Consider the following 20,467-nt stretch of genomic DNA (forward strand, 5'->3'; position numbering starts at 1 on the left):
TCTGAAAATTAATAAGTATTTCATAAATTAGAAGAAATAAAAGCAAATCTAGAGAAAATAAAAGGGAATACATAATTTAGGTAAAAGCAACATTAATAAAAATACTAAGCAATGTTAATAAAAAAATACAGCAACAGAAAAAGTAAGAGAACACTGTGAGCATTTTTATGTCTATACATTTGAAAACTTAGATGAAAATAACTAGTTCTTGGGAAAAGGTTTTCAAAAAATCTAAGATGAAGTAGAAAAACCTGAATAGATTTATAACAACTAAAATTCTATTTCCTCAAATCACCAAGACCATAGTTTTACAGGGAAGTTCTAGCAAACAATTAAGAAACAGATGATCCCTATCTTACACAAGCTATTTTACTTTAGTGAGAAGGTTCCCAAAGTTAGGCAGTTGTATCATTTTGGTCAAGACTAAACAAGGACACTACAAGGAAGAAAAATTATAGACTAATTTCATGGCAATAGATCAAAGATAATACACTTTTTAACAGATGGTAATAAATCTATACCATAATTACAGAAATTTAATATGTTAGTATACTCTAATCAGCAAAAATAATTAAAAACAAACAAACAAAAAATGAACAGATTGGTTTTATCCCACAAATGTAAAGATGTTTCAATGTTAAATATATATATATAATTTACAACATTAAGAACTTCACAAAGGAGAATTGTGTGATATTTTTAATAGTTGATGAAAAAGCAGTTGATAAAATTCAATCCCTTTATGATTAAAAAAGTTTTAGTAAACCACGAATAGAAGGGAACTTCCTATAATTGATAAAGTATATCTCTAGTTAGTAACATTTTAGATAAGAGTGTTCTCTGGAGCCCACTCTGAATCAAATCTTGCATATGACTTTGGGCTGACTATTTAACCATGTTGTGCTAAAAGTTCTTCACTCATAGAGGTAAATGATTTTTATATGTAATAACTTTGAAATGTCCCTGAAAGCAATGAGTTAAAAAATGTTAGTCCTCATTAACATTGCCCCTAACCAATAGCAAATATGGTTAAAGGTGAAACATTAGATGTTTCTCTTTAAAGTTAGCAATGACACAGGATAATGTCTATCACTGTTTTAAATTGACATGGACTGATAGTTCTACCCAGAGTAGGTGGGGGAGAAGTATGTACAGACTAGAAAGAAACATAACTGTTGCTGTTTGCATAGAAAATCTCCCCCCCAAAAAAAACTCTAAGAAAAATTATGATAGCTAATGAAAGAATGAAAGAGTTAAGCAAGTTTGCTAGATATTAGGTAATTGCAAGAATACACTGTGGCCTTATTATTAGCAGCAACCAGTAAAATCTAATATAAAAAATCACTTATTTACAATATCATTTATTTACAATCACTTATTTGATTACAATTTAAATATCACTTATTTATCACTTACTTCCAATTTACAATGGAAATACAAGACATTTAAAATTTAGATGAGAAAATTTTTATTGTAAAAATTATTGAAAGACACTGAATAAGAAATAAGTAAATTGAGAAATATGCCATATTAATAGATGGGAAAATTAAATACCATATATACTACAATTTATTCCCAAATAATTTATAAACTCAATACAGTCCCAAACTAATTGAACAGGTAGAACAGGCTTAATTCTAAAATCTAAATAAAAGTTCAAAAGCGTTAATAAACACCAAGACAATTTTGAAGAAGTATAAGGTAGTATACTCTGCCTACCTCATATAACGTCTTATTTTAAAGCTATAGTAGAAAAATTCAGAGAAATCTTGTCCTGGAGACAGAAAAATATGCCAGTGGAACAGAATAGAAAATTCAGAAGCAGTTATATAGAAACTTGATATTTGACAGCAGTAGAATTATGGATTCCTTGCTTACAAAAAACAAACAAACAAAAAGACAAAAACAAAAAATTCCACAAAGATAAGAGAGATTAAAGGTGAAAAGCAAAGCTTTAAAACTTTAGAAAAGAGTTGAGGAAACTGCCTTTATGACCTAATAATAAGGAAGGGTTTTTAATCAAGGCATAAAAAGCTCAGACCATGAATAAGAGGAAAGAGTAACTATTGATACTGAGTTTTTAAATGTTTATACAGCAGAAGAAACTGGAAATAAAGTGAAACCCTTGCCAAAGATGGTAAGATTTTTACTACAACAAAGATAACAGATAAACAATTAATATACACAATATAAAATGTATTTCCTATAAATAAAAAAAGCAACAGATTAGAAAAATGTGCATGATAGAAATACACAGTTTATTAAAAAGGAAACTTCAGCATGCAAAATAGGAAAAAGATGCTCAACTTAAGAGTAAGTAGGGAAAGGCAATAAAAATAACAATGAGGTAACATTTAATACCCATGAGATTGACAACTCAAGTGTGACAAGAGCACCGGTTTTTCAAAAATGTGGAGTTTCTTGAAATCACTATCTCAAAAAGATATCTGCATCCTCAAGTTCAATGCAGCATTATTTATAATATCCAAGATATGAAAACTACTTAAGTGTCCATCAATGGATGAATAATAAAGAAAAATGTGGCATATATAAATACAATGGAATATTATTCAGTCACAAAAAAGAAGGAATTCTGCCATTTGGGACAACATGAATGGATCTGAGAACACTATGCTCAGTGAAATAATTTGGACAGAGAAAAGCAAATACTGTACTCATATGTTGGAATCTAAAAAAAAGAAACCAAACTCATACAGAGAACAGACTGGTAGGTGCCAGAAGCCAGGGCAGGGTGGGTGGTGGTATGAGTGAAATGGATGAAGGTGATAAAAGGGTATGTAGGGGAGCAAAATTTACCACCCTAAAATGTGTCTCTTTGGCATGAGTATTAATCTAGGCTGATTATTTTTAAGAAACAGAAGACTCAGAAAGTCTTTCTTTTTATCTCCCACTTAGCTGTCTAAAGAATTTAGCTAAAGGGTGTGCTCCTAGAATACAGCTATGACCAGAGATATCTGCAAAGAATATAGGCTACGTACAGTGGGGGAAACGAAGCAGGGCCTAGAGAGCAGAGTCCACTCTTTATCCCCTTGTCTCTGCATAGCCCAGCAAACATTTATTTATCAAACATTTGCTTTTCCATCAATGTGAATTTCCTTCCTCCCCTTTGAAGTCCCAAACCACTACTCCCAACATCTTTTGTCTCTAGCTGAAGATGTATACAAGGTGGGGGGTGTTTCAGCCATTTTGGTGAGTTATTCAGTTTTCCTAAGTCTCTCCCATGTATACATGTTATTAAACTTCTGTTTGATTTTCTCCTGTTAATCTGTCTCATGTCAATTTAATTCTTAGACCAGCCAGAAGAATCTAGAACAGCAGAGGAAAATATTTTCCTCCCTGACAGGTACAAACTTCTAGTTATAAGATAAGTAAGTCCTGGGGATGTAATATACAGCATGGTGACTATACTTAACACTGTACGTATTCTGTATTTGAAAGTTGCTAAGGGAATAGATCTTAAAAGTTCTCATCACAAGAAAAAAATTGTAACTATATGTGGTGATAATGTTACCTAGACTTACTATGGTAATCATTTTGCAATATATACATTTATTAAATCATTATGTTGTATGTACAACCAAAATAGTATAACGTTATATGTCAGTTATATCTCAATAAAAAAATGTGGAGTTTCTGAAATGCTTTCTCTGCTGTTGAGAATATAAATTGGTACAACGTCTTCTGAGAGTAATTAGGGGATGTGTAGTTAGATTCAAGAGGGTCAGACCCTTTGATCCAGTAATCCCACTCCTAGGTATACAGATATCTTAGAAAGACTCTCACAGATATGTTCAAGAAAGCATGCAAAAGAATGGTCATTTCATCATGGTTCATAGTGGAAAACAGAAACAACCCAGTGTCTATCTGAAAAATTTATAAATTGCCTGTGATACAGTCATATGATAGAATATCATAAAGAAATAACAAACTAAATCTACATGTCTCTATCATTGATATATCTCAAAAACAATGTAAAGGGAAAAACAATTTTCACAAGGATATGTACATGATGAAAATAATTTTTTTATGAAAATAGGATGAAGGAAGTGTACATGATGGAAAATATAAAAATACGTACAAGTGTACATACATGGAAAAGATAAGCCCCAAATTCAGAATTAGGAGGGTACTATCATGAAAGAAACAAGAGTGTCTGAAAAGGACCTTGACTGCTCATTATACTTTGTCCAGATAGCCAGTTAGTTGGGTTCTGGTGTATGGTATGGGGAGCCTCTTCCAGTGGGAGAGTTTTGGCATGTTGCTCAAGTTCAACTCTCCATAAGACCAATGCTTCCTAACCCATAGTCACAAAGTCTAAGCTTTCCCATGATCCCCTGCTTTGGAGCAGCTAGTATTTTCAGACAACCCCAATAAATAGCTGGCACCCTAAATCCTTACTGTTTGGTACCAAATAGCTCATATATTCTCCCACTAAGCAGGCCATTTTCTTACTTTGCTCTGTAAGATGAGAGACTCATAGAGGGTTCAATCTTTCCATCAGAATGAAATCCATGCCATGTCAGTGTTGAGCAGATACCTTGCCCTGGCAGGCATTTCCAAGTAATGATGGACATATTGGAGAACTCCAAACATCTGTTTCCTGCTGACTTGTTTTTCCTTTCCCTAAAAAAGCCTTCCTTAACCCATGCCATGCATGCCATGGGAAGCTGTGGAATTTATCTTGATTTCCTTTGACAGCCCTGAGGAAACAAACCCTTCTTCCCAGTGCAAATTCAGAAGGAGTTTCAATTGTATATGTAATATTATATTTCTTAAAACAAGAATAACAAGATCTGAAGCAAATATGGCAACATGTTTGTCAAGTTGGATGGTAAATACTTTTAAGTTTGTTTTATTATTCTGTATAATTTTTAGCTATTGAAAATATTTCATAATTAAAAAAAAAAAGAAAATCCAAGCAGTAAGTAATAAATTCAAAGTATGCATTTTCAGAACTCAAATGATCCCTTTATCAGTATGTCCTTTATGGACTCAATTACTGAAAAATAAATTTTAACTTTAAACAACTAAGATCTAATCTGTCCTTATAGTCATTGAATATAAAATTTAAGAAAAATATATTTATAAATATCCATAGCATTGTAATATTGATTCATTTAAATACTTGCAGAAATATTCTAAAATATTATAATCATCATCACACTTTATTTACCCTATTCTGAATACTGACATATTTAAATATTTTTAGACATTTTCTGAAACATGATTGTCAAAATACTTTGTGAGTAGTAATACTTAGTGAGTATTCTCTTTATCACTGAGAGTAGTCTCTGAATACCTGATATTTGAGTGAATCTTCAGCTTCCAAAAAATGACTTTGTTTTTTAAGAAATATTTTGTGGTCTCAGCCAACTCCTGCAGTATACTAATTGCTTATTTGTTTGCCTGATACATTTCCTTTGGTAGTAATTAGGAAAATGCTAATTTCCTTCTCACTCATAGGAAAAGTCTGCAGTGAGAGCTCTTTTGTGAGCTGAATTGTAGGTAGTCTGCATTAAGAAATGCATATATTACTAACATCTGACAATGGCCAATACAACATTATTCTCCTGTATAAAATGTTGAAAATTTAAATCATGATGCTAAAATCAAATGTTCACCTTTACCTTTATATTCTAAATGAAATCCAGTGTAACTAACAGATCCATCACTCCGAAAAGCCAAATGCATGGTATTTGAGCTGCTTTCTATTCTCTCTGGTAACTTGCTGTCTTGAAAACTTCCAATCAGTGGGCTATTACTGTCTGGTCCATCATATATATAGAGGAAGTCATAGTTTGGTTCTATGCTAAAACTAAAATGAAAGAAAGAGAGAGAAAGAGAGAAAGAAAGATAGGAAAAAGTGGAATGGTTATTAATAAGGTATTAAGCATAATAGTCACATAATCATATATTAATTCAACCAATATCTTTAAAAATAACAGACTCTGTCAAAATAAGCTAATTTGAAAATTCACCTGGCAACAGCACACTGAATATGCATATCAAATCAGCACTGGAAAAGAGAAAAGACACCTTGATATTTTCAAATATTTCTAAGTTGGCATTGTGTCTATAGGGAATAAAAATGACTTTAAGGCGTACAGTTTATAAGGTGATGAAAGGATACAGGATTTGGAGTCAGGGTTTAGGTTCAAGCCTTGCTTCTGCTTTTGTTAGCTACATATCCTTATGTAAGTTACTTTATATCAGTAAAATGTGTAAGACAATAACCATTTTTTAAAATTTTTCATCCAGATATTTTACACCATAAAAATGCAACCTCTTTTTTCTTCGTCAGTGGTACTATTTGCCTTGAACTTCAACATTTAAGAGCATTTTTGCTGTTTTAAAATTCACCTCAACATATCAGATTCAAACAAAAGTTGGAAAGACAAAATTTGCATTTAAATTACTCAAACAAAGCACCACACATTGTACTAGGTATTCTTTTTCCTGAAAGTAAATATATTTTCTTCTTTAGAACTTAGTATAGGCAAATCAAACCAATACACTCTTATCAAAATTAAATAGTGTGTGAATAAAGACATTTTAGCATGTAAACTATTCAAATCAATATTTGAATATTGCAAAATTTGCATGATAAACTTGCCTTAAAACCTTCAAAGTATGAGAATTGTCCCATAGCGATTATAGAACCCACATACTTAGAAGGCAGAAGACATGTAATCATGTGTCTATTACCTAACTCAAACTGTGGCAGAGGAAAGGATGGACTCAAGTGGGTCATTAAGAAAAGTCAAGAAGTTCATGATATAAAATAAAACCAATAAACCTTGCCGTTGTTAAACATCCATCAATGGAGAAACTATTTTGTCAAGTTTTATCACCTCTGCATCCAAACAAAAAACTTGCTAGGTTGGGAGATACTATTTCCAAATCCACTAGATTGATAGAGGTTGTTTCCACAGTTCTAATCCTTTATGCATGCATGTACAAGGAAGAGGAGTCTAGCTAGTTTACGTGCGCATAAATAGTGGTGAAGAAAGACGGATAATGCAGAGGTTACCAACTTCCCATATAAAAGGGACAATGCAACATGAGAAAACTGGGGGACCACCATATTGTTATATTTTGTTTTAATAGTAGCTTCACATATCTGATTCAGTTAATTACTCTTGAAACCTTTCAGTGAATATGAGGCCTGAATTTTGGTAATGTAGCAGAAGTCAGAGGTTAAGGTCTTATTTCATTACTTACTACCCTTCGTCTGGGGTAAAACACAACTTTCTGAAAGTCATCTCTTTTATCGCTAAGGTTCGATGAGAATTACAACTTCCTTACCTATCTCACTATTGGAAGAATCACTAGAAACAAGTTCTTTGTAAAGGATATAGTTAAGTATAGTCTAAATGTACTATCCTTGGAAGGCCAAAAGCCTATTTAACAATAGTAATTTCAGTACTTTTTTTTTTTTAACTTCTAGTTTGGGTTTAAATAAATAATTCAAAATATTGATTTATAACTTCTCTGAAAATGAGAATAAAACAAAAAACAGTCTTTTTCTAGGAACCTTTAGAATGTTAGCTATACTAATTATTTTTCCTAAAAAACTGGAAAGATAGTACATTCCAATAGTATGTTCTATTTTACAAAGCGCTTTCATAAATATTAACTTGGTCTTGTCAATAATCCTCTGGTATAAGGAAGAGATTATCACTTCCATTTTCCCAATGAGGCCCTAAAACGTCAGTGGTCTCCCTAAGAGACCATAAATAAATGACACAGCTGGAAATCAACTTTTGGTCATGCACTTCATGTAATACAGACTTCTACCACTCAGTTATTAACTACAATAAATTTTTTAAGTCAACTAAGCCCTGTATCATACACCCTGACATTTCTAATGTTTGTACTGTCATTTCCTCTACTGTAAAAATGGGAAAAGCAGCACTTACTTCAGGAAACTGTCTTATAACTGGGTCCTGGCATATAACTAACATTGTCATCATTGTTGCTTTGTTATTACCAATTATCAATGTATCACAGAGGAAATTATAGAAATAATTCCATATATTTTTACTTTTTAAATTTTTCATGAGTTTGAATTACCCTTTTTTTAGTTTTGTTTTTAAACCTGGCTTCAATATATTAGAAAGATTTTTCAGCTTAATATTTTACATAAATACCAAGCACCTTTGACATGCTAGCAGAAGAAGGGGCTGTGTTACTAGAGCCAACAGACATCAGTCTTGGACACTGAAGATCAGGAACATTTCTAGTTAGAAACTCTTTAAGTTGCTGGTACCTAACATTCCCATTGAAATCTTAAGGAAAAGAGTTAGGCCAGGTTTTGTGAAACAGCTGTTAGTTCCATGCGAGGAAACAGAGGCTCATTCATATAAATAACTTACCCAAGGTAACACAAATGACAGCGGCAGAGCTAGGGCTCAAACTCAGTGGTTTCTCTGCCACACGGGAAACTGCATCCTCTACTACTTCAGTACTAAGCTAACCATGCAGCCGATACTGCTAAATAACAAATGTAAATTTCGGAACACCTCATGTTAAGTTCTATCAGGAGACAAGTTCTGCTGAGAGAGTATAGGAAAAGGATCCATCAAATTCTTGTCAGCTTGACTGAATGAGACCACCAGGAAGGACAGCAGGTAGAATATGTATCTTCCCAAGTCCAGTGGTGGTGCTGCACCTATGGGTATTCAGATACTTCAAAAAAGTTTTGGGTGGTACACATATGGGAGAAGAAATTCCTTGAAATACTGACCTTTTAATCTTTAAGTTTAGGAAAAACAGAATTTTTTGAAACAGTGATGGTAAATTCAGGGAGGGAGGAAATGTTATAAAGAGATAGCATTTCATGAGAGTCAATAAACTACTCAACCTTTAACACGTCTCCTCTATATGGGAACTGGTGAGAGATGCTCACTCATCTGTAGTTCTGTAGCCTTCAGAACTACACTGGCATCTATGCTACTATAGAGGGATTTGTAAACTGTTTATTGCAAAATAGTAGCATTGAAATCGGTTAAAAAAAAACAAAAACAAACAAAAAAAAACGTCATGTAGAGAAATAAAAATTTGCCTAGTGAAATGTTAAAGCAAATGAGTAAAAAGATTTTTAGAATGTGGAACTGTATGGGAACTCACCTGATAAATGCCAAGGAGATAACATAGTCTGCGTTCACGGTGATGGTCCAGCCACAGTCCCTGCTGTGGGGATATGGGTGAGGGAAGTTTGGTGAAAGAATAAAGCCTGAAGATCCTGTTAAATTGCCTCCACAGGGTGCTTTAATTTAAAACAAACAAACAAAACCCTTAAGTGATTAATAAAATATATTATATATCAGTATTTGTGAAAACACTTATCTGAAAAAGTTTAGGAGGTTTTGTACAGACGATTTTTTACAGTACTAGATGCTTAAATACTGCATTATCTTTCAAGAAAGACAAAATGCTAAATACATACATACATACATTGAATTTCGCTCCTTTACTGGCTTCAAATGATAAGAAAAAGTTATATTTATATTTCTTTCCCTTTCTATTACTATTTTGCTTCATGTAAAAGAAAAGCATTAAGAAGAGGAGTAAAAATGGTTTCACCCTGGTTACTAGGAAAAAATCTGAAGGTTACTGCAAAAATGATAGAAACAAAACAAAGCAAAACAAAATCTCGAATAATAAGTGGAGTAATAGAATATGAGGTATTTAGCTCATTTTCAAATCTTCCCTGCTACCTTTATTTACAGAGGAAGAGGCTTTGATAATGGTTAATGAGTGAAAATGGATAACTATCTGAGAACCTATAGCACTTTACTCCTATACTGAGTGTTAGGATATTCTTAAACTCTAGTTGCCCGACTTGTTGATGAAAACAGACAGTTGTTATTATTGTGGCCCAAACAAAGGTTTCTGTAACACTTCAAAGGAGAGTCTCAAAAAGTTGTCAGAGAAATTCAGAGATTAGATACTTCACGGGATTATTGTCAGAGTCTGTTAAACACAGCTTGATCAGAAAATAATATATTACACAAAGTTGGCAGCTGCAGAAAAATAGAGAGATTAAGATATGGAGGGCCCTGGTGGGGGAGTGTGACAGTGGGGATGTAAACATCGGTGTGCGCACCGAGAAAGAGAGAGATTGAGACTGAGATTGGGATTCTCACGATGTAATGATGTCGCCTACACATAATCACCACATCATCATTGTTATCTGAGTTTTAAAATTATAGTTTTCCTCAGATAAATTTTACCATTCAGTTGTAAGGCATACGGGATTCTTTTGACAGCATAAAACTGGTTTTGGAAGGAGGAGAATTTTGGTTCTGGTAACATTTCAGATATTTGTTCTTTGCCTGAGCCTAGATATGTAATATCATCATTAGAATTTGGTAATTGTTACCATCTTAAATAATGGATGTCCGCTATTATTGATACATTTCCCCATGACCCTCTGCTACCTTTGTCTCAGTGCCTCAGTCACAGTAGATGACCTACTCTACTAAGAATATTTATTTGCTTCGCCTTAATTTATTTACCATGACTTACCTATCACCTGTATGTTTTTTGTGGTATCATATCAAATGATTAAACAAACTATCTCAACTTTAGTTCTCCCTATTCAAACTTCAACGCTTCCTGAATATTTAACGAGTCCCTCCTATTAATCAGGATAACACCCTCAACTCAGTCACACAATCTCTGTTCCTTCTCCAGAACCTGTGTTCATTTGTCTCTTTTATTCTCTCTGGTTTCTTCCCCTTTGTCCATAGGTGTTCAAGTCTCTTTCATCCTAAAAATAAAACAAAGTTTCCTCTAACCTATTTCCTTTCACCTTTTCTTCAACTGAAAATGTTGAATTTTACCTGATGGTTAAGAAATCCCCTCACCCTTTTGTGTTTGGTTACATGGGCTCACTGTGAAGAACCACCCTTCACCATCTGACTCAGATAAGATTCACTTATCAGGTCTTTGATAAAATCCTTTAAATAAGCCCCCTCATTTTCCTATGACAAGACCAGACATGGACCCTGAAAATTCCCATTCTTTGACTCAAATGATTAGTTGAATTGCTTGACCTCACTGATCAATCATAATAAACTGCTTGTAACCAAACTTTGGTCAGGCTTCTCTCCTTTCTCTAGGTCCTTGAACTCTGGCTCTCCCTCAGCCTTGAGTGAGCACACAACCCCTCCTGAGGATAGGCTGGACTCAGAGTACAGCATTTTTGGGCCACCCTTTCATTTCACTTTCCCACACCTGGTTCTTTCCAGCCTTGTGTACTCTTCTCTATAAAAGAAAAATCCCCTTTTCCTAATTCTTCAGGTGCTGGAAGATCTCACCATCACATTGCTCTCCCTATCACAGTAGTGCCCCTACCCACACACTACAAAAATCCTTTTTAGCTTTTAAATGATCACCATCATGAGTTTGGTAAACATCTGTCTTATCATATAGATAAAAAATTAAAGAAAAAATTTTAAAAGTTCCTTGTGATGAGAACTCTTAAGATTTGCTCTCAACTTTCATAGATAACATACAGCAGCGCCACATATCACATTGTACGTTACATTCGCAGTACTTATCAATCTTGAAACTAGAAGTTTGTGCTTTTGAACCAATTTCATCCAATTAGCTCTCCCCAACCCCCTGACTCTGGTAACCAAAAATCTGATCTCTTTTTCTATGAGTTTGTTTTTGAATTATAATTGACCTACAACACTGCTAGTTTTCGGTGTATAACATAGTGATTTGATATTTCCATACATTACAATAGTAAAATTGTACAACAATTCCTTGTTAATAAAAGTCTCTCACTTATTTTGAATTTGTTTTTTATTTTACAACTATGCCTTTTGAAAAGGAAGTCTAATCTCATTCTCTCTTTCATCAGCTATGTACCTGTAGGCAGACTAACATGATTAGCAAAGCAGGTCACTGGGAAAAAATAGCTTCTTATGTTATATCTTGAAGAAACGTACCAAAGTATTCATCCTGAGAAAACTTATCTCAGGCTTAGAATTTTTTTTTATTTGAAATTATATTTAGAGAGACAACAACCTTTTTGTTGCTTAGGGACTCTAGATGTCTTTATTTGGTCCTTTCCACCTCTCCTGCTCTCTCCAGCCATTGCTATTTCCCTTAGCCTCCGAGCCTCCCACACATAACACTCCCTAGCTCACCCTCAAATGACTTTTGTATTGACTAATATAGGATGGTATTTCTGCCTTTATCTTTCTCTTCATATCTGCAGTCATCCTTAACTGTCGACTTTCACCGTAAATTCACTCTCCTCATTTTTGGAACTCCACTTCTAATTTTCTTCTGATGTCTTTGTACAGATCTCAGTTTTATTGGCAAGAACTTCTTTCACTTCATCTTATAATTCTGGTATTCTCCTGAATTCCTTACCTAATCGTCTCTAATTTTCCCTGTATTACATTCTTCCTTGTTGATCATGTCCGAATTGTGAGTTTATCTTCCACTTACATACTGATAACCCCTTTTTCCTATCATCTCCAACAGATGTCTCTGCTTAATTCTAAACCATATGCTCAAGTGCTTACTGGCTATCTCTACCTGATCACTGTGGGTACATCAAACACAGAATATCCAACATATCCAAACTTCAACTCAAATTTCTCCTGTATTTCTAGGTTGTTTGGTTAGCACTATCATCCGACCACATACATTCCCAAGCTAGAGGCCTAAGATTCTTCCCTTTTCTTTTTTGCACCCTTGACTCCAGTCTATCAAGAAGCACTACCAAGACTCTACCTCAGTTCCTCATAGATATTTTTCAATCTATCTCTTCTTTCCTTTTCTAGATCTGACTCTTACATGCCTCCAGAATTATTGCAATATTTTTTGTTTCCCATGCCTCTAGTATAATCTCATTTCCTCCATTTCATCTTCCCAGTGAAAACATCTAATCATACCATGCCCATGCATAAAATTCTGCAGTTATTACACATTGCCTAAAAGATAATGTCCCGACTCCAGTATAACTTTCATGCTTTGACCCCTGCAACCTTTCCAATTGCATCAACCACCAATCTAGACACATAATTTACACTCAAAAGTATCATTTGCTTGTTCCTTGTATTTACATGCCTTTATGCATCCTATTTGTTTTTCCTGAAATGTCTTCCCTTCTACCTCTATATAACTTTTACTTATGTCTCAAGATTCATCACTGCCTCCAGGGAGTTTTCCTAGAAATTCTCAGCCTGGGCTCTACTTCAGCTCTCTCCAACATACTCTGGTATACATAGCAACCTGTGCCTATCTCCATCATTTCCCTTACCATATTTTATTTAAACATTCCTTTCAGGTATCTGCATTCATCAGTAATCTGCAAGCTAAAGACTGTGTTTTATATGTTATTTTCTATGTGAGATTTAGCATATACTACACATTCCATAAATGTTTGTTGAATTGCTATTGATTCCTTGTATTGATTGTGAAGACTAAAGATGAATAAGTCTGAACGGCAATCTAATTTGTTTTGATAAAAAAAAAATTTCGTTTTGATAAAAGTTATATGTTTTGATAAAAATAATAGCATATTTTATCTTTGGAACTTTTAAAATCATATGTGAAAAATATTAGAAAAATATGTGTAATAGCAAATGCAGTTACATAGGTGTATATATATATGTATATATGCACAAAAGGCAGGAATGTTTGTGTTTTTTTTCACATTCTAAGGAAGTGATATCATTTGTACTTTGGGGGATCATGGGGGCAGTTTTATTTGTTTGTTTCAGTTCTCCTTATTTTTCACAGGAAACTTTGGTCTTTTTTATCATTAGCAATTTTATACACATGAACACATCCACATATACGTTTATACGTGTATACCCTTTATCATATAAGATATAGGAAAATCCATTACACATATTTTTAAGTATCTTACTGGATATATTTTGTCATTATACTATTATTGGAGCATAAGATCCTTTAAAATTCTTTTGATTCTATTATTACAATTATTTATTGAGGTTTTCCAGATAAATTTCATAACTGTAGTAGATTTTGAAAATCCATAAAAGCCATTGAGACAAGCTGAGACATTATCTAACATTTGTATGTCCCAAACAACTCAGTAGTAAAGAAAACTCTCTTTGCATTTAATATATTAAACTTTAAATACCATTTGGAAAATACATCTTTTACTTTTATGCATCTAATCATAAAGCATCCAAAATAAGATTCTCTTTAAATCAAATATATTTATGAATTAAATTTTTAGTTAGGTTCCATAGAGTTCTGACACATTAATGATTTGTTCTGCATGTAATTTCTTATGAGACAGTTATACAGGCAACTATTGATAATGATTTTACTATCTTAATTTTTCTCCCCTATTCAGTTTTGTGTCTACTGTCTTTCTCAGCAGCCCACCCATACTAATGTCTTTGTTATTTACCTTCATATTGAGTGCTGTTACTTTCCCTCTGGCAATGTCAAAGTAATCTTCACACTGTCAATTCTGTTAGAATGAATTCTATTAACTTTCTTAAAAATGACTGTCCTTCTGCTTGGTGTTTGCTATAAGGTTGACTACTTCTACATGCAAGCAAAATGCTTTATGCTCCAGGGTCTGAGACATAGACTTACAAAGTTTCTAAAAAGTTCAGGGTTTAATCTTTGGCATAGTATTTCCAATCATGGAGTTCTTTCTTATAAGTTTCAGAGGTCAAGTTTTCTGCAGCTTAGCAATTTTTCAGACTTTTTTTTTTAAGGTTATTATATTCCTCAGAGAAGCTCTAATGCATATCCTCTCCTTAAGCAATCTTTTCCTACCAAAAAATTATACACAGCACCACTGTCCTTACAAAAATTCCCACAATCTGCTTAATTTAGGTAAAATTTGGTGTTTAACTTTTATTTTCTAGAATTATGACTTGCTGGCTAAAGTCTTGTCTACAAATGGAATTTTATAACAGCCTATCTCAAAGTTCTTTACTCTTTTAACCTTTTGGATTTTCGTGTTTTCTAGCATTTCAGTGTAAAGCTGTTCAATGTTTCAGAATTCTCTACATGACAACATTTGACATAATATAGCCTTTCTAGTAATTCTAATAAATAACACCCGTTTAATAGGTCTAAGAATCGCAATAAAACAAGAAGTTCTACAGTATGTCTGTGGAGTTCTGTCATTTCATTTTTACACAAAGATTCTCTTTACAAGATACTCAGTCAAATTCCAATTAATTTGAATGTGGCATTTTAGTTTAATTGGCATATTTTTTAGGTTAACTGTCCAGTAAACAAATGAAAACTTGATTGTTTCAGTTCCTTTTCCTTTGAAAATATTTTTTTCTCTGTATTTTTTCCTCTGCTTTTATGAGTGTATTTATAGTAAATGTAAATTAATCGATGTTTGAGGATTTAGAATCCTGCAGTGGTACATAGAGAGCAACATAGGTATAAACGGAAATAATAAACTGTAAAGGAAAATATGGCTAAATCTGAACTGGCTCAACGTACACCCTTATTTTGTGCTTTTTTTATGTCCCTTTAATAAGCTTTTTCCTTATCATTTGCTCCATTTTCTACAGAAGTCTACAACTATCTGTCTACTCCCTGCCTGGTTTGAGCCTTTAGATGTGTTTTGCTCTGTGTATTGTGTTTTTTTAAATTCCAACATATAAAATACAAAAGATGTGATATGAATTCAGATTTTTCAGTTTTCACTTTACTAGAGAAGTTCACAAAAACAGGGAACTCTTCTGTCTTATTGTACTGCTAAATCCTCAATGCCTAGATCAACACACAGGACACAGTAATGAATTTGAGTTTGCAGCTCTTGCATAAGAAGCATAAAATGGGGTAAAGTAAATCTGAATAACTGAGTGCTTGATTTGTTCACTTCTGACTAAGGTACTAAACACTCTTTTCTTATTATCATGTGACTCACTGGGAAATGATTATTGAAAATGTATTTATGAGTTAGATATAAAGTGAACAAAAATAAGGCTTTCTCTCCTAAAAGTGCTAAATTTGCATGCTATAAGAAATACACTGAACAAGATATGGAATCTTCTCCCAAGGTGCTTGCAGTGTAGTAAGGGAAAGAATATGATAAATAAAATTTTGAGTACACATAACGTACTTTGGGCAAACTGTACTATACATTCTAGATGATGCCAATTTTAAAACACTTGAGCTCAAGTTTTGAGATTAAACTAGCTGAATTTAAGAACCTTAATAACGAGATTTTTTTTTAAAGATTATATAGCACGTTTTCTCACTATTTTTATTCCAAAGTTGGTATATCCCTCTAACTTTTTCTCAGACCCAGTAGGGAAATAATATGTATCTTAATTTTCTAGAGTCTAACTTGGAGATTCAAGAATAGACCATGGATTCAAAAGGCAGAGAGTTGGAAGTATGAACCAAGCGGCTGCAAATCCTTAGATCATCAAAATAAAAACTGATAATTCATTTGGAATACATGGATTGAAGGGAAAGTCAAAGCTTTGAAACTCAAACATAAGTTCTGATAAAATTTTCTTTCTTAGAAGGAATAACCATTATTGAGGCAAGATCAACCTGGCCCATTTTAAATACAGAGTCTGAATCCACTCTTTAAATTTTAAAAGCAGTGAATAACTATATTTGTATAGTAGATAGGGAAGATGAAGATTTTTCAAGAACTTTGATTCTATTATTTCTATTGAATTTTTGAATTTTATTTTATTTTATTTTTTATACAGCAGGTTCTTATTAGTTATCTATTTTATACATATTAGTGTATATATGTCAATCCCAATCTCCCAATTCAACCCACCACCACCATCCACCCTGCCACTTTCCCCCCTTGGTGTCCATACATTTGAAGAACTTTGATTCTTTACTGTTTTTTTTTTTTTAGAGTGTTAGAACCACTGAGAATCTAATAAAATTATAGACCCTCTCCTCAGGGGAAAAATAACAATGATTTACAATTTTGTGCATTTCATTGTTTTACACCTGTATAAAATTTTAATTGTTCTAAATTCATACCTATACAAACTGGTGGGCTGGGCTGCCAGAAGTATCGATTTTCTACCTGAATGCAGGTTATTCTTTCCTCTCCTTGAAGCTCATATCCTGGGTCACACTGAAAAACAACAGTGTCCCCAGGTTCTCGTCCATCCCCATTTCGAGTCCCATTCATGGGAACCCCTGGGTCACGACATGCAGTGGCAACAGAACCTATGAAAAGACAGAAACAAACCTTTAGTTTTGATGCCATCCAAAATCACCTTCAAAGTTCCAGATCATATATTTGAGAAGCTTCCGCATATCTATGTGCTTTCAGAAAATTAACTTAAAAATTGCTTGGGCCATAATTCCCTGTGCTGTACAATATCTCCTTGTTGCTTTTTTAATGGAGTATATAATCTGTAAAACCTATCTATGAATCACTATGCTGTACACCAGAAATTAATATAATATTGTAAATCAACTATACTTCAATTAAAAAATGCTTGGGCTAATTTTTAAATACCTGCACAATAAATACTTTTTAATTGTTTTTGGTAAATAATTTATGTGTTAACTTGCTTCAAGCAGGGACATGGCATTTGAGTAGCTAAATAATAAATTTACTCAAAATCTGTTTTTTGATACTCTGTGAAAGACACTGTGAAGAGAATGAAAAGACAGGTGCAGACTGGAAGAACATATTTGCACGGGCTATATTCCACAAAGGACTTGTATCTGGAATATATAAAGAATTCTTAAAACTCAACTGTGAAAAAAAAAGAAAGAAAAAAATCCAACTAGAAAATGGGCAAAAAACATTTCAATAAAGAGGATACCAGATGGCACATGAAAAAATGTTCAATATTATTAGCCATTAAGGAAATGCAATTTAAAACCACAATGAGATATTACTACATACCTATCAGATCAGCTAAAATAAAAAATATAGTAACACCAAATGCTGGCAAGATTCTGCAAAAAACTGAATTACTTATCCATTGCTGGTAGAAATGTAAAATGGTACAGCCACTCTGGAAAGAAGATGGCACTTTCTTGCAAAAATAAATGTGCTTACCATAACCCAGTAATTGTACTCTTGCACATTTATTCCAGAGAAATAGAAACCTGAACGTGGATGTTCACAGGAGTTTTATTTGTAATCGCTAAAAACTAGGAACAAACCACCTTCAACAGGTGAATCATTAAACTAAATTCATACCATGGAATACTGGTCAGTAACAAAAAAGGAATGATGATATACAAGACAGCTTGGATGGATCTGAAGGCAATTATGACGAGTAACAAAAATGCAATAGCAAAATGTTTTGTACTGTTTGCCTCTATTTACGTAACATTCTTGAATTGACAAAATTATGAAGTTGGAAAACAGATGACTGGTTACCAAGAATTGTAGGGGGAGGGGATGGAATGAGACGACTAGGACTATAAAACAGTAACTAGAAGGATCTTTGTGATGGAACCGTACTGTGTTTACCTCTGGTGGTGGCGATCAAATCTACATAAAACTATATACAAACTAAACATACACACAAAAATGAGCATATATAAAACTAATGAAATCTGAATAAGGTTCATGGATTGTTATCAAAGTCAATTTTCTGCTTGTGATATTGTGCTATAGTCATACAAGAAATCATCATTGGAGGAAACTGGGTAAAGGGTATACAGGATCTCTATTATTTCCTACAATTGCATATAAATCTAAAATTATTTAAAAATTTCAAAAAGTTTAAAAAATCATTAGAGGAGAGTATGGGACCACAGGAAAGCAACTGTTCTTCTATATACAGTATAGGGTACATTTAATAGTATGATTAACTACAATTATTCAGGTTAATGGAACAAGATATTACTTTGAATTACCACAAAGCAGATTTACCCTAAAGCGTATGATAATTAAGTATCAAGACAAAAAAGCTATTAAATTCTTCATTGAAGCTACTTATTAAACTATATTCGTAAACATAGGATTCAGCCCTTGTACAAATTATTTTTTAAACTGCGTATTAAAGTAACTACACAAATGGCTGGATTACAGACACATAACTGGTATTCACTCATTCATTCATTTACTAACTTAATATATTCCAGACACTGTGCTAGGCGCTAGGAATACAAAGAAGAAATAGGCAGACATAAAACTGAACAGACTTCAAATTGTTCAAACTGCATAGCGGTGGCACCTACAAACAGATTCTGTTGTATACATCCCTAGTAGGTAAGTAAACAGGTACAAAGGTAGGTAGGTAGATACAGATAGATAAATTCACCAATATACCAATCAATTTGTTACAATCTACCAGGTGTATTTTTTGTATAGATAGCTCATCTCCCTAATACTCATACACAGCAATGAAACCAGGGAATCTACACACAAATATTGTAATGTTCTGACTTTCAAAGTTGTTTGGGACTCAAGAGGACCATATCAATTAAAAAATTGAAAAAAAACCCCAAAAAACCTAATGTTGGTGGTATGTTAAGTTTAAGACTGCATAAAAGCAGCAACAATAAAAAAGTGATATTATACATATAATCACATATATATACACACAAAACTGAACAGACTGCAAATTGTTTTATATATCTTTTCAGAAAGGGTAAAAAAAGGATATTTTTATTTTAATTTTAGGTTTTTTAACATCTTTATTGGAGTATAATTGCTTTACAATGGTGTGTTAGTTTCTGCTTTATAACAAAGTGAACCAGCTATACGTATACATATCTCCCTCATCTCCTCCCTCTTGCGTCTCCCTCCCACCCTCCCTATCCCACCCCTCTAGGTGGTCACAAAGCATTGAGCTGATCTCCCTGTGCTATGTGGCTGCTTCCCACTAGCTATCTATTTTACATTTGGTAGCATATATATATCCATGCCACTCTCTCACTTCGCCCCAGCTTACCCTTCCCCCTCCCTGTGTCCTCAAGTCCATTCTCTATCTCTGCATCTTTATTCCTGTCCTGCCCCTAGGTTCTTCAGAACCTTTTTTTTTTTTTTTTTTTAGATTCCATACATTTATGTTAACATATGGTATTTGTTTTTCTCTTTCTGACTTACTTCACTGTATGACAGACTCTAGGTCCATCCACCTCACTACAAATAACCCAATTTCATTTCTTTTTATGGCTGAGTAATATTCCATTGTATATATGTGCCACATCTTCTTTATCCATTCATCTGTCAGTGGACACTTAGGTTGCTTCCATGTCCTGGCTATTGTAAATAGAGCTGCAACGAACATTGTGGTACATGACTCTAAAAGGTTATTTTTAAAAGGGTTAATTTTTAAAGAGTTACTTTTTAAAAAGGGTTACAAGATGTAGACTGCAAATGTTATTTTACTGACCACTTAAATTAAATCTATGTATCATTATACACATCATCAGAAATCCTAACAGTTTTGCTTCATTTTACTGACAAACTAGTGTTTCTGAGCAATAGCCAAGGACGAAGACGTTGCATGTA

At 33.3% G+C, this 20,467-nt stretch overlaps 1 protein-coding gene and 1 long non-coding RNA gene across 3 annotated transcripts in view; one reads left to right on the top strand and one right to left on the bottom strand.

Annotated features, from left to right (window-relative positions):
* The window catches only part of CSMD3 (CUB and Sushi multiple domains 3), a 1,197,521-nt gene that overhangs the window by 297,625 nt on the left and 879,429 nt on the right, over positions 1-20,467 (bottom strand). For both annotated transcript variants that reach the window (XM_082433293.1, XM_082433292.1), the window contains 3 exons: positions 17,017-17,208; positions 9,151-9,289; positions 5,649-5,836 (listed from right to left, as the gene is read on the bottom strand). In XM_082433293.1, the coding sequence (XP_082289419.1) occupies positions 5,649-5,836; positions 9,151-9,289; positions 17,017-17,208 (519 nt within the window). The remainder of the gene's footprint in view (positions 1-5,648; positions 5,837-9,150; positions 9,290-17,016; positions 17,209-20,467) is intronic.
* LOC309646713 overlaps positions 1-20,467 on the top strand; it is a 728,077-nt gene that overhangs the window by 39,349 nt on the left and 668,261 nt on the right. The window lies entirely within an intron of this gene.

Source organism: Balaenoptera physalus (genome assembly GCF_965194825.1).
Source record: "Balaenoptera physalus genome assembly, chromosome: 17".
NCBI lineage: Eukaryota > Metazoa > Chordata > Mammalia > Artiodactyla > Balaenopteridae > Balaenoptera > Balaenoptera physalus.